Source organism: Schistocerca americana, chromosome 2 (genome assembly GCF_021461395.2).
Source record: "Schistocerca americana isolate TAMUIC-IGC-003095 chromosome 2, iqSchAmer2.1, whole genome shotgun sequence".
In the NCBI taxonomy this organism is placed as follows: Eukaryota; Metazoa; Arthropoda; class Insecta; order Orthoptera; family Acrididae; genus Schistocerca; species Schistocerca americana.
In genome coordinates, this window is record NC_060120.1 from 506790887 (window position 1) to 506806639 (window position 15753).

Consider the following 15753-nt stretch of genomic DNA (forward strand, 5'->3'; position numbering starts at 1 on the left):
ACAGAAAATACCAAGAAAGTAAAACGAGTTTTGAGAGTGCGAAAATTTTATTAATGAAGTCAGGCTACAATTATTTTTGTTGTCTCTTCCTTTCAGTTCAAAATAAATAAAAGGGGATGAAATTAGGCTGTGGTCGATGAAGTCCTTACTGAATCATTCGGTTTTTCAGTTTCTTCCTGCGGTTGAAGTAACGGCTGCAAATCTTCCTGAACGCCAAATATTAGAGCTTGGCCTGGAAAACAAATCGCAAATTAAGCTGGCAGCATTGTCATATATACCGGGTGATCAAAAAGTCAGTATACATTTGAAAACTTAATAAACCACGGAATAATGCAGATACAGAGGTAAAAATTGACACACATGCTTGGAATGACATGAGGTTTTATTATAACCAAAAAAAAAAACACCCCATATTGCTATACGCGTGAAAGATCTGTCGAGCGCGTCGTTTGCTGATGATCGTGTGCTCAGCTGCCACTTTCGTCATGCTTGGCCTCCCAGGTCCTCATACCTCAGTCCTTGCGATTATTGGCTTTGGGGTTACCTGAACACACAAGTATATCGTGATCGACCGACATCTCTAGGGATGCTGAAAGACAACATCCGACGCCAATGCCTCACCGAAACTCCGGACATGTTTTACAGTGCCGTTCACAACATTATTCCTCGACTACAGCTATTGTTGAGGAATGATGGTGGACATATTGGGCATTTCCTGTAAAGAACAGCATCTTTGCTTTGTCTTACTTTGTTATGCTAACTATTGCTATTCTGATCAGATGAAGCGCCATCTGTCGGACATTTTTTGAACGCTTGTATTTTTTTGGTTCTAATAGATCCCCATGTCATTCCAAGCATGTGTGTCAATTTGTACCTCTCTATCTACATTATTCCGTGAATTATTCAGTTTTCAAATTTATACAAACTTTTTGATCAACCGGTATGTCAATATTTAGTGACGTACTCCACGCTGGTATACCCTTTAGTTCTCTAAAATACGTCTGACACGACATTAAGAGACTTCTGTGTGTCTTAAGAAGTGAGAACTGGAACACTTTCTCTCTCGAATACAGTTGTAATAGCTAGGCTGCTCTGTTAGTTACTTACACCGGTGTGGATAGCCACGACGCCATCGTCCTGGTTGTAAGGGATTTCGATGTAGGCCGTTCCGTCGCCGTTGACGGTGATCGTCTTGCCCGTGCAGCTGCTTCCACTCTTGTCACCAGAAATGACGTCACAGTATGAACCAGCGGGCAGACCAGTCTGCAAATTGCCAATTACTGTTAAACTGCTACTTGGCTCAATGAATAATTCTCTGTCACTGTAGATCCAATATTTACCTGAAGGGTTTGTTTCAGGTCAGAATTGGCCTCGTTGTTAATGGCAGTGAAACCAGTGTTTCCTCTGGAGAAAGCGATCTGGTAGTTGCCATTGTCCCACCAGTTGGCCATCGCCGTAGCTGTTGAAACGAAATATAATATAACGGTATTAGCAAACAGAAACTAATCGTATATGCGATTACTATCATTGAGAGATTACCAAGAGACTCAATGTGATGCTCGACAAAGGAAAAAGTTACAATTAATACGCATCCTTTTTGCTTCAGGTGAGTAGTCTTGCTACGCGCTTTACATGTACTGTTACATCGAGTAAAAGTAAATAGTAAAAATCCGCTCTGTGAAATTATCCCTCTACAAAGAGTGTGTGTTATAATTAAACATAAAGCCATGTCAAATCTGCTTGAGGCAGGAGGACGTATTTTGCAGAGGCTAATATTATAAATATAATAAACTGCATCAAATCTGGCAAGAAGGCTAGTGATACAAGTAGGGTGGGGGGGTGGGGGGGGGGGCGTTATTTGGCTGAGTTTGCATTATTTGTACAGAGGTAACGGAGAAGTGGAGCTCTGTATAAGGCGGCGATCACTCCTCATTTTACATGTATTGCAAGTTCCGGATGCGGATCCGATACACATTCACCTATGCAGATTCAGCAGAGGTCAGTTAATTATGCGCTCGTACTATAACAATTTTCGTAATAATAATGGAAATAATGCTCCTTTGAATACTATTTATTCTGGTTTCTATCTATTTCTTTGAGTTCTCTGTACCAGAGTGGCATGATGTTATCCATTGCCACTACTAGCGTCATTATTGAGATTAAAATAGTATACTTCCTTGACCAGTAAGTGCATGTTTCTTTCTCAACAAAAACTGCTGCTTTGGTTTCTGTTCTTCATGCCTTATTTTTACTTATTATAAGTTCGGAAAACTATGATACTTGTTTTCCGTACGTTACAGTTGTTTTTTCAACTAATTTCTAAGTATGCTGTAAGTGAAAGTCATGTAGAGGTACAGAATCGTGGGACATTTACAGTAGGGCTAATTGGTTTCTCTATAGGCAAAGACGTGATTTAAGGACATCACTGGCTCGTTAGAATATTTGATAAACTTCATTTGTGCTTGTTCCTAAGTTACTGAAACTTAGGACACGTCTTCGAGATTTGAAATTACTTATTTGCACACCATGTGTGCACTTCAGTCTATCGATTATACCCAACCAGTTGCAAAGTCAGTCCATTCCATGCCGGACATTTTCCTCCACTGCTACATCTAACGAAGGAATTAACATTTTCTTGAACATCAAGACCGAGGGAAATTTGTAATAACAAATTTGTCGACAAAGCTCTCAAGGAGACCTACACAATACGTACTGAGACACACTGAATAACCATCGCTGTTTGGCGATCGAATCACGCGTCAGTAGGGGGATAAGGCGCAGGAGGTGCATTTGCTAAATCAAACTGCCACATCTATAACGTACCCATTCTAAACATTTGCCTTAATGCTCTTCCGCATATGGCACCGGCTTATGATCCATGACTTCGATGGCCCCACCAAAAGTGAACGTACGACACCAACTAATAGAACGCCACATTTCCGAATGGTGCGACCCACTTTTAACAAGAAGGAAATGCATTTGAAGTACTTATTTAACCCTTTGTACCTCTTCACACATTCTTAGACTTTTGATGAGCTTCTCCTGTTTCCGTAGTTTCATTAGTATTGATCTGTTGCTTCGCTCGGTGGCGCAGTGGTAAAGTACTAGACTAAGGGTCCTAAAGGCCGTGTTGGTCCCAGATCAGTCCTAGGAGTTTTATTTATCACTCCTCACACCTTTCACATCTGACAATGCTGGCGAAAATTGCAGATTTGTGCCGTGATTCGGCTTCGACACTAAACCATCGGTATTTCAATAACTGGCTGAGTGAGGCAGTTGAAAGGCCCAAGGAAGGCAACGGTAGACCATATCCAATGGGACCGTGCCTATTAGGGCATTATGATACTCAAACCAGCCTTCCGGCAGATGAGAGATTTGCCCTTACCCTCATGCAAATTTTAATATTCTCTGACGAGCTTGGGAGTTAACTGCCAGATAGTCACACATCTCTATCGCAACATCTACGACAAGACTACTACATAATATTTTCTGTATTCTGCCACGCATTCAAAAGAAGTGTTTGTTTTTCGTGCACCCTGTCGATAAGTTTTTGTTAACGGTAACGGTTGTCCACCCCACAAGAAGAACAATGAGATTTGAAACGTCCCGTAGATTTCTGCTCAAGAAAACTTTTTCTTCCGAAAACTGAGTGCTTACTTCCCGCGTTGTTCCTGAATCCGACCATGTTGTAGATCTGCCCCCAGCGGTGCTCGCACACCCACGGGCGGGCGCAGGAGCCGTCAGAGTTGATGGTGGGAGTGATGATGGCCTGGTTGCTGTCCTGTGGGGGTCCGTCATCTGAGGTGCTGAATTCGTAGCTGGACATCACTCGTGGGAAGCCGAACGGCCACGCCAACATGAAGGCGTTCGCCATCTGTAAGGCAGTTCAGTTTCAGTAAGATGGCGTTCCACAAGCTGCGACATCGTCGCGAAAAAACACAGTGCCACGTACATGTAATAAGTTTCCTTTAATTTACGTCTATGGTCACAATCTTTTTGTTTAACAGATTACCGGTTTCGGTCTTTAATGACCATCATCAGATCTGTTTCATAAAGACAAAGTCCTAATGTACTGCAGCCATAGTGACGATGCCACTATGGCTGCAGTACATTAGGACTTTGTCTTTATGAAACATATCTGATGATGGTCAATAAAGACCGAAACCGGTAATCTGTTAAACAAAAAGATTGTGACCATAGAAGCAAATTAAAGGAAACTTATAAGATAGCATACGTTGCATGATTAAATGTAAAACTGCGTTATGCAGGTAATTGGTTTATTATCATAAGTCGGCATTATAATATTTGTACTGTAGGCATTCAATGCTAAATTTATGAACAGAGTCAGAACCGCAGTGTAGCAATTCATACTTCGAGTGAATTTCAGAAATTCGCAGATTCATCTGGATCATGATCACGTTGGCGTCTTACAGGGATTAAGCAAACGATTCTGTAAGACATCGCTTCTCGTAGAAGATTATCGGAATGACAATGCGTTTACAGCAGCATGCAAGTGGACATCATTACGGAGCATCTTAAACGATAGACAACTTGTGATCGAATTTCAAGAGGAAAGTAATGTAGCTCCTACAGTTTATATCCTGGAAGTAGTGCTAATATGGACGGAAGAATGGAGCACTTTATTTAGCCTCCGTTGCACTTACAGAAGATGGAGTGACAGGTTTGGAAATAAATCGGGATCTTCTGATGAATTGTATTTTTCGTTAGTGTTTTGTAAGAGATTCAGCGACAGGTATCTGCATGAGGCCGGTATATTTCACTGAGTGTTCCAATGCAAGGGGGAAGTGAAGCAGACCTCAACTGCTGCCTAATTTGTTTGGCTTTCTATTCACAGACATTAGATTAAACACTATCAGTGAACGAGAAGCGGTATGTTCGTGTGATATGTGGACGTTACTAACTAGTATCTCTAGTCCCCTTGTGTGATTATAGAGAAGTGACTGTGTCTGTTATACAAGGTCGGTGCAATCATTTCCAAACCCGTGTCTTACTTGGTCTGTAAGTAATGTTAATAAGGACGAAATTCTGTAATATTCTAACTGAGGAAAGACCTAAATGGCACTACATAAACAACGAGCTTCTGAGGTGTCTATGTTGTGACGCAATATGGGGTGGAACACGAAACCAATACACCAACAGACCGACAGTGGGCACTTCTTACTGTGTTCTGTAGGAACATACTTAGATTTGAGTACAAGGTTTGGTCTGGTTTGTTTCGGGAAGGAGACCAGACAGCGAGGTCATCGGTCTCATCGGATTAGGGAAGGATGGGGAAGGAATTCGGCCGTGCCCTTTCAAAGGAACCATCCCGGCATTTGCCTGGAGCGATTTAGGGAAATCACGGAAAACCTAAATCAGGGTGGCTGGACGCGGGATTGAACCGTCGTCCTCCCGAATGCGAGTCCAGTGTCTAACCACTGCGCCACCTCGCTCGGTATGAGTACAAGATGGTACAGAAAGTGTTGTCGAATACGAATTTCAATCCCAGAGCTGAATACTTGTAAGAATATTTCCAACAAATTTCTCGGAAGTAATCGCTGGGACCTAACTTTGCCAGATACGACACGCCCCATTGAATCTCCGGAATCTACCAACGCCTAGAAGCCTGCCCGCCACACGGACGTCGTATCTACGGTTTCGACACTATGGTTTCAGTGAAAGGTCCCCTCTTCTTCGAACGCAAATTTGTAGAGCGTTAGACAGTAATACAGCGGGAGTTTCGTAATGTTTTCTGTTATCAGAGTAAAAAGTTTATGCATCTCGTTAAATTTTCGAAATAATAATACGGTGGTAAACAAGGTGTTTTCCATTTTTCAGCGCATTGTGAATATGAGAACAGCCATAAATAGTGCGCTTCGAGTTCACGAATTGTTCTTTCCTACAGTCGTGTACTTATTGTATACGTTACACAGGACTGAGTATAAAACTATTTACACTTCATTTTACGCTCTGAATTAATTATCAGACTTTTAGTACATCAGAACATTTCGTGTACCTTGTACAGTTTAGGGTTCTGGAAGGTTATGACGCTGCCACCACCACCGTGACCCCTCTGGTTGTCATGGTTGTCGATGAACACGAGAGCGTTGTTTCCGTTGACAAGGCCCCAGCTTTCGCCTGTAAAAGTGACATTTATTTATTAGAATATCTGTCGGAAAATGTGAAACGAAATTACAGCGATATTCATGCATAAGTAACGACTGGAATTAGTTTCGAATTCACGTTAATGGCGTGCACGGACAAGCACGAAATCATACACTCGTTTAATTCTGTTTGGACAGGTATAATGCTGTAAGTAACTGATGATATTGTAGGTTAACTACCAAAGTTGGAAAGGTACTTCATCGGGTTTTTCCTGTTGAAGCAGTTTGCGAGCTCTGTTCCGCACTTGAATTCGCAGACTCTTCCCATCCCGACGTACTCGCTTTTCTTCACGGCCTCAGTACCTGTAACGTGGAGATACGTTTTGTAAGACTTCAAATAGAAATAATTGACAGCAGTGAGTTTTCATAGACTATCCTCGTATTTATGTCTCAGTGGTTACCTGGGTCTATGACTTCCTGGTAGATCAATGGTCGCTTGCCACTGCCAAAGTAGTTGCTGTTGAGGTTGCTCAGTGCGCCATAGATTTTACCGAGGTTGTCTGGCCACATATGCTTGGCCGCGTCAATCCTGCATCAATTACGAAACATATAGAAATCATTCCTTCATTGACAATAGTGTCATTAAGCGTAATTGTTTTGAAAGAATCGAAAATACAATCTGCATCCATTATTCAATCCTTGTTCCGTTTCCCTGGTTTCAAAAATTATGTTTCGTGACAGGTCCTTAAAGTTCTTATGGGCGCAGTTTTATTACCTGAAACCTGCGACACCAATGCCGATAAGCTTGTTCATGTATTCCACGATCTTTCCCCGTACGTAATCAGACCCGTCATTAAGGTCGTGAAGTCCGGACAGCTCGCAGTTACGTACCTACGAAATCAGAAAAATAGATGGATTTATTCGATGACAATTGATTCCTTCCTGTGAAATAGATATGAGTTGACAAATACAAGACAAGCGGTATTCTCAATCTTACTGTCACATCACTAGAATTACACAGTCACACAGAGAACTGGAGAACAAATATCTCCCTCCAACAGTGCATGTTTTAAAGGCAATAACCGTTTCAAAGAAATGACAAGATAATGACGACCTAGAGGACATAAATATGTGTGAACCACAGTCTTGGACCGATCCAACTGGTAACATAGAAATATTAAAGGCTTAACTCGATATAGACAACAATTCATAGCTTAGAATGAATCAGGTGGAAGTACACCGACTTAGCACAATAATGATATTTTGGTAGTGCCTATGGTTTTGGAAAGGTAGAGTCCATGATAGGTTTTTATATTTTTTATATTCATTTTTGCTGTTTTAAATGAAAATACTTGAGAACAGTTGTCATATTAGCACTTTCTTCATTTTTGGAGACAGCTGCTACTCCGAAACCGCGTACTAAATTAACGAACAACCATTGACGCTTCTTTACCACAGCACAATGTTCATACCTACTACAAGGTTTTCTAAGTACATAAATGGACGGACGGACAGGGTGAGCTGCAATTTACGGCTGTTGCTGACGCTGTTGCCGTGTTCGGAAAGGCGTCGTCGTGGAGTGACTGAAGGAAGATACAGGATGATGTAGACAGAATTTCTCGTTGATATGATAGATGGAAGCTTACTCTAAATATGAGTTTCTGCGGATGAGTACGAATAACCTTCCTGTAATGCTCGATTACAACATTAGTAATGTGCTGCTTCACACGACCACACAGATTAATTATCTGGTGGTAACATTGCAAAGTAGTGTGAAATGGAACGAGCACGTCAGGTTAGCTCGTTTCACTGATTGAATGTTGGGAAAGTGTAGCTCATCTACGTGTTGACGTGACAAAATTCATGAGATACCTTCTAATATCGTGTCAGGTCTCCTTTTTCCCGGCGTAGTTCAGCAGTTCCACGTAGCGTGCACTCAGCAAGTCTTTGAAAGTCCTCTGCAGAAACACTGAGCCACGCTGTCGCTATAGTCGTCCGTAATCGCGAAAGTGTTGCCGGTGCAGAATTTTGTAAACGAGTTGACTTCTCGATTACGTCCCGTAAACGTTCGATGGGATTTACGCCCGGCGATCTGGGAGGCCAAATGATGCGCTCGAATTGTGCAGGCATTCATTCAAATCAATCGTGAACAAGTGCGACCTGGTACAATTTTAACGTTGTTTGGGAACACGAAGCCCATGAATGGCTGCAAATGGTCTCCAAGTAGCCGAACCTAACCATTTCCAGTCAATGAATGGTTCATTAGGACCAGAGGGCCCAGTCCTTTCCATGTAAACACAACCCCGCCATCCTGGAGCCACCACCAGCTTCCACAGTGCCTCGTTGGTAACTTGGTCCCAAGACGTCGTTGGTTCTGCGCCACACTCGAAGCCAACTGGAATCGGGACCCATATGACCAGGCCACGGTTTTCTGGTCGTCTTTGATCCAACCGATATGGTCATGAGCCTAACAGAAGCTTTGCAGGCGCTGTATGCTGTTAGCAAGGCCACTCGCATCAGCCGCCTGCTACCATAACCAATTAACATCAAATTTCGCCGCACATTCTAAGGGAAACATTCATCGTTCGTCACACATTGATTTCTGCGGTTATTTCACGCAGTGTTGCTTGTATGTTAGCACTGAGAATTCTACGCATACGCTGGTGCTACCGCTCAGTAAGTGAAGGCCCCGGTCTCTGCGTGGTGAGAAGTAACGCCTGAACGTTGGTATTCTCGGTGCACTTTTGACAGTGTGGATCTTGGAATACTGAATTGCCTAACGACTTCCGAAATGGAACGTCCCATGCGTCTACCTCCAACTAGTATTCTAATTCCCGTCGTGGGGCCATAATCACTACAGAAACCGTTTCAAATTAATCACCTGAGTACAAATGACAGCTTCGCCAGAGCCGTTTAATACAATTGAGAAAACTTGGAGAACCTATGTTTGAGGCCGACTGTAAAATAATTCTAGTTCCAGAAATGCACATGTCGAGTAAGGGCAACGAAGATAAGATGAGAGAAATTAGGGCTTGTGCTTAGGTTTATAGACAATGGTATTTCCCTCGCTCTTCTTGCCAGTGGAACGGGCAAGGAAATGATTAGTAGTAGTACTTTGTACCCTGCGGAATGCATCTACAGTGTTATGGAGTATGTATGTAGATTTACAAATTGGCTACGGTACCAAAGTTGAAACCGGTCGTGAACTAAAATAAAGCACGTTACAGCAACAGGAACACTTAATTATTAACACTTCACACGAATAAATTAAATAAATTCAAAACTTGAAACGTGGTTACAGTTACATAAAATGGACTGCAATACGAAATAAAAATAGATGATTTTTCCCTAACGTGGAGCCGCAGTCGTATAAATCTTACGGAAAGATATAGCCACCAATTTTCTTAGTTTTCTGCTATTTGTACTTTTATTGTATATTCATCTATTCCAGTTGTAAACTTGGTACTATCGTAAGTCTGAAATCTGGATCATATAATATAGCATATCTTTCAGTCAAATGGCTGTTATATCTTCCTTTAAAAAAATAAAAATAAAACTAATAAAATTTAATGGAGAAAGATTTGAAACAACCTTTTAGGAAAAACTAGTTTCCTCTTTCTTTCCTCTTATTTTTGGTGAGTGCAATTGCAGATTTAGTAATCTAGACATCATAAGTAAACACCAAATTGTTTAAAGACTCGTTCTCCCATGTGCGGAAGAGCTTCAAACTTCTGACTGCTTTACGAGTGAGTTCATCCGTTAAATACAGTAAATAAGTAGAAATAGTTTAGAAAAATGTTTGAAATTGTGCTTAAAGTCTGGTGGAAGTCCCTAGGTGCTCTTGTTATTACACACTTGGTGAGTATAATCTGGGTATTTTCGTTCTAAGTAAAAGCTAGTTTTCCACACATCTCAGTGCGTATCTTCCGAACTGTGTGTCGTACAATGATATTCTGCGGGGACCTCTCGAACAGGACAATCGTCGTCCACATGTGACAAGTGGCTCTATAAACTGACTGCATGATGCTACTTCCGTGGCCCGCTGTAATGATCTGTCTCCCACAGAATATGTATGGGACCAGCACAGACATCAGCTCTGTCGCAGTGCCAGACTACAGGACTTTAAAGTGCACCACCTTTCCAAAAATAGAGCTATTTTCACACCACCAGGTCAATATTGGCTTTTGGGGTCATGAAATGAAGCAAAATGAAGACAATTTGATGCATCTTTTTGTGAAATTACTACATTTTGCACCAGTTCTCTTCTGTTCCATGCCTAAGCATTTTCTCTTCTTTAATAGGTCTTGATGATTTTGTTTCATCATAAACCAACAATAATTAAGAAATATTAAAATATAATTTATGGAAAGCACTAGTAATTCTTCATACCCCCCGACAACAACGGCCACCATCAGCAACAATAGTTAACTTCAGAATCAATGGTAAACCTGCAGCTGTAAAATGAAATAAAATTTGAACAATGATTTTGCAACAGTTGAAACCTAAATTCAGTTAGTGCTGGCATGGATTTAACGTTTCCTGTCTATCGATTGTGTACTGTCTTGCTCGCCGTGTTAGTGTTTACCAGAACGGATTTCTTACGACATGATTATGCCGAAAGTTAAAAAAAAAGTTTCGTGTACTTCGAGAAGAATTAAAGAGTCGGAACTAATGGCATCATTCTGTGATGTTCCACCTACGACATCAGCATTGCAGTCGATGACAAGCATCAAAGAAACAGAATAGACCAGCACATCCACAACAATAAACATTTAAAAGACAATGAAATTCGCAAGTCGAAACCTTAGCAAATTCTTCTGGTATAAGCCTTCGCTTCGGGACCTGAAAAGCAGTGTTCATTGAATGAGTTTCATACGAATCTTTCCATTGTATTAATCCATTCAAGAACTATAGTCCACAACGTAAACAATCCTGTATTCAAATTATTTCTTGACAAGTACACACGAAGGCCAGTAACGGTTACAAGAACATTTTAAGGAAAATAAAGGAAGCGGTCGGCAAACATGAAGTGGGACTGGTTTTAGATGAAACAGCTGATGAGCTGCAAAGGTATAATTTGAATGTGTTGGTTTTTCCATTACTGGTGGCTAGGTAAAATCAAAGCTTTTTAAACTGAGAACTGGAAATGACAAATGCCTGTACGATAATCCAATCTTTCAACGACTCTTGTGTGAACCATTGGCCAGTGGTCATAGAATACAAAACGGTCAGGCTTGTGATGAATAATCAAGCACACTACACGCTTTTGGTTTTCCAACAGTTGAAGAACGTGTACCCCACCTCAACCATGTACATGTATTGCACGTGGTCTTCACCGTGTTTGCGAAAGCATCAGGAAGAATTAATGCGTCGCAAATGACTTCATTTTAGCTCTATTGATGATTCTGATAAGGGATCTCAGTAGTCAAGTTTCGTGTCAAGAAATTACGGGGCTCCACCTTTCACAGCTTCCTGTCATCACAAGCTGAGTTACTTGGATAATTTCTTGTGTGGAAACTTTGATAAAATCGAAGACTTCATATCTGCTCTAGACTCAATGGAAGCAGCAGTCCTCTAAGTAGCCCAACAATTAGTCAACAACAAAGACCTAGAGTTGGAACTTTTTGCAGTGTACGGCTACAAGTATTTTCCTGATGTGATTCAGAGTTTGGAAAAAGATGGTACGGAGGAGGAGGAACATTGCAAGAATTAAATGTTAGGAACATCCTTGATGGATCTGCTAAAGACAAAATGCAATTAAATTTGGAGAAAAATCCAGGTGTGTAAACTTTTGCAGCTTTGATTCAGCTTCTTTTAGGGTGGTGCCGAGGTTTCATTGGCTCCTGTGGATGCCGAGCCATGTTTCTTCATATGCAAGGAGCTATTCATCTCAAAGCGCCAGGGTTAGTTTCAAAAACATGGAAATGATGTATGTAATCCAGAAGCCGACCTCGGGGAAGATTGATTTGGATACCGGAGAAATATTGGAACATGTGAGGCAATACTGATACTACTACTTCTTTTAGAAGATAGGTTAAGGAAAAGCCAACCTACGCTTATAGTACCTATAGACTTAGAGAAAGCTTTGAAATTTTAACTGGAACACTCTCTTTGAAATTCTGAAGGAAACAGGGATACAGTACGAGAACGGAAAGGTTATTTACAACTTGTACAGTAATCAGATTGCAGTTATAATAGTCGAGGGCCATGAAACGGAAGCAGTGGTTGAGAAAGGGGTGACACGAGGCTGTAGCCTATCCTGATGTTATTAAATCTGTACATTGAGTAAGCAGTGAAGGAAACTAGAGAAATATCTGGAGTGTGAATTAAAGTCCAGGAAGAAGAAATAAAAACTTCAAGGTTTGTCGATGAAATTGTAATTCTCGCAAAGACAGCAAAGGACTTGGAAGAGTAGTTGAACGGAATGGACACTGTCTTCAAAGGAGTATATAAGATGAACGTGAACAACAACAAGACAAGGGTTTTGGATGTAGTCGAATTACGTTACGTGATGCTGAGGGAATCAGATAAGGAAACGAGACACTTAAAGTAGTAGATGAGTGTTGCTGTTTGGCCAGCAAGTAGAGAGGATATGAAATGTAGACTGGCAACAACAGTGAAAGCGTTTCTGAAGAAGAGAAATTTGTCAGCATCTAATATAGACTTCAGTGTTAGGAAGACTTTTCTGAAGGTATTTGAATGGAGTGTAGCCATGTATGGAAGTGAAACATAGAGGATTAGCAGTTTAGACAAGAAGAAAATAGTAGCGCTTGAAATGAGGTGCCACGGAAGGATGCCGAATATTGGATGAGTAGATCACGTAACTAATGAGGAGGTAGTAAAGAACTGGGGAGAAAAGAAATTCGTGGCAAAACCCGACTGAAAGAACGACTCGGTCGATGGGGCACATTCTGAGACATCAGGCGAGTATGGGAGGGAAGTGTGTGTGTGTGTGTGTGTGTGTGTGTGTGTGTGTGTGTGTGAGGGGGGGGGGAGGGGGGAAGAAATCGTAAAGGAAGACCAAGAGATGAATATAGTAAGGATGTAAGTTGCAGTGGTTATTCAGAGATGCTTGCACGGGATAGACTAGCAGGGATAGTTGCATCAAATCAGTCTTTTGACTGAAGACCACAACAACAATCCAGTATAACAGAAGCTCGTAAATGAGACAGTGAAAGTTAATTTAGTTGGATTAACCGTAAATAAAGTAATTTCTTCGGCACCTTATTGGCCCCTTTTGTATGTATTTTGAGAACCTTCCCTCCCCCCTTTTCTGATCATTATTCACCCTTAAAATCTCTTCACTAGTTATAAACAGCTGCCGACCAGCTTGCCTCACGGGAGGCCATAACCAACCGTGTCAGACTTCGCATCCAGGCCAGACGAGGGTGCAGCATCATGCCGATAAGTCGGTTTATACTGCTCTAGGTTTTCATAAATTTGACTCAGTTTCATAATTACTGAAATAACATCACGTGCCCTTACGAACGAAGTTCCCTTCTATTTCCTCGTCCCTTCTGAGTGCTTCACCTTTTCTGTAAGGTAGGGTAATACGACCAATGACCGCATCAAGGGTTTCTGTTCACTTACGTTGTTGGCGTCGTTATAGTTGTTGACGGTGCAGGGCGGCTGGTGGAAGTCGTTGGTGCCGTACGGCACGTCCGGGTAGCTGTAGCCGCTGGGCTTGCTGCCGCCCACGCCGCTGAGGCCGCTCCACGAGGCGCTCATGTGGTTGATCACCGCGTCCACGTAGATCCTGTAACGTGCCCAACAACACTTATCATTATACATCACTACACACTAAAGTGACAAAAGTCATGGGATACCTCCTAATATAGTGCCGGACCATCTGCTGTCCTGCGTACTGCAGCATCTCAACGTGGCATGAACTCAGTAAGTCATTGGGAGTCCACAGGACAAATACTGAGCCATGCTGCTTTGTAGCCCTCTTTAGCCGTCCATAACTGAAAAAGTGTTGCCCGTGCACGAACTGATCTCTCAATTATGTCCCATAAATATTCAGTGGGATTCATGTCAGACGACCTGGGTGGTCAAATTATTCGCTCGAATCGTCAAGAAAGTTTTTCAAACCAATCGCGATCAATTGTGGCCCGGTGACAATTCTATCGTTGGTTAGGGAACATTAAGGCCTCCAGGTAGCTGAACATAATCATTCCCAATGAATGATGAGTTGAGTTGGATCAGAGGAGCAGTCAGTTCCTTGTAGCCCAGCCCACACCATTCTGGTGTCACCACCAGGCTGCACAGTGCCTTGTTGACAACTCGAGTCCATGGCTTCGTGGGGTTGTGCCACACCCGAACCCCACCATCAGCTCGTACAAACTGAAATCGGAAGTCATCTGACCAGACCACGGTTTTCCAGTCGTCTAGGGTCCAACCGATATGATTAAGAACCCAGGACTGGCGCTGCTGCCCTAACCCATCAACGCCAAATGGCGCTGCACTGCCCCAACGGATACCTTCGCCGTGCGTCTCGCATTGATTTCAACCGTTATTTCGAGCTGTGTCTTTTGTATATTAGCACTGACAAATCTACGCAATCGCCGCTGCTCTAGGTGGGTAAGCGAAGGCCATCGTCCGCTGTCTTTTTTCGTGATGAGGGGTAATGCCTAAAATGTGTTATTTTCGGCGTACTCTTGACACTTTCAATCGCGGAATATGGAATTCCCTAACGAATCCAGCTCCAACAATTCAAAGACTCTTAATTTGCTTCTTGTGGTCATAATCACGTCGAAAACCTTTTCACATGAATTAATTGACTGCAAATGACTGCTCCGCCAACCCACTGCCCATTTACACCTTGTGTAAGCGATACTACCGCCCATGTGCATATGAGCAAATTGCTATCCCACGGCTTTGTCACCTTAGTGTAGTTCCACTCCGAACAGTAACGTTTTTGTCTAAGATATGAGTCAGACAGTTTTGTTTCAAGTTAATGCAAAAATGGCCCGCACACGAGAAATTGTCCAGAACCTTATCTTAACAAAAGAGAAGTCAGGTCGTTCTCTTCGTCTGTTTCACTGCATTTCAAAGAAATAAATTACATTCGTTATCCTAATACAGGGCTGCTTATGAAGCCATTGAGAAAGTTTCTGACGCTGCGGCTGATAATGGAAGCAAGACTAAAGATAAAATATAGACATGTGTATATGTTTTGTCGTACTGGAAAAATGGTGCAAGAAGCTCGAAATTTTGTGAAAAGTAGCGGTAAGCTATAGAGAAAGACGGCTAACACACAATATGTACAAGAACCAAAGGGGAACAATTTATAGTTGAAGACGTAAAACTAAGTAGTCCCGATTACAAATAGTGTAAGACGTGGATGTAATCTTCCGTCCCCTACTGTTTAGTCTGTACATCGAAGAAGCAATGAAAGAAATAAAGGATAGGTTCAAGAGTGGAATTAAAATTCAAGGTGAAAGGATATTAACGATACATTTCACTGAAGATATTGCTATCCTCAGTGAAAGTGAAGAAGAATTCCATGATATACTGAATGGAATGAACAGTCTAATAACTACAGGATATGGCTTGAGGGTAAATCGAAGAAAGTCGAAGGAAATGAGAAGTAGCAGAAGGGAACAGCGAGAATCTTGACATCATAATTGATGATCACGAAGAAGGTGAA

General features: G+C 41.9%; 1 protein-coding gene across 1 annotated transcript in view; it reads right to left on the reverse strand.

Annotated features, from left to right (window-relative positions):
- Positions 1-220: 220 nt before the first annotated feature.
- LOC124594132 (alpha-amylase 1-like) overlaps positions 221-15753 on the reverse strand; it is a 28765-nt gene continuing 13232 nt past the window's right edge. Inside the window, exons 3-11 of the mRNA XM_047132488.1 lie at positions 13695-13860; positions 6880-6995; positions 6566-6693; positions 6345-6467; positions 6017-6138; positions 3658-3874; positions 1341-1459; positions 1108-1263; positions 221-232 (exon numbers count right to left, since the gene is read on the reverse strand). Coding sequence (XP_046988444.1) covers positions 221-232; positions 1108-1263; positions 1341-1459; positions 3658-3874; positions 6017-6138; positions 6345-6467; positions 6566-6693; positions 6880-6995; positions 13695-13860 — 1159 coding nt within the window. The remainder of the gene's footprint in view (positions 233-1107; positions 1264-1340; positions 1460-3657; positions 3875-6016; positions 6139-6344; positions 6468-6565; positions 6694-6879; positions 6996-13694; positions 13861-15753) is intronic.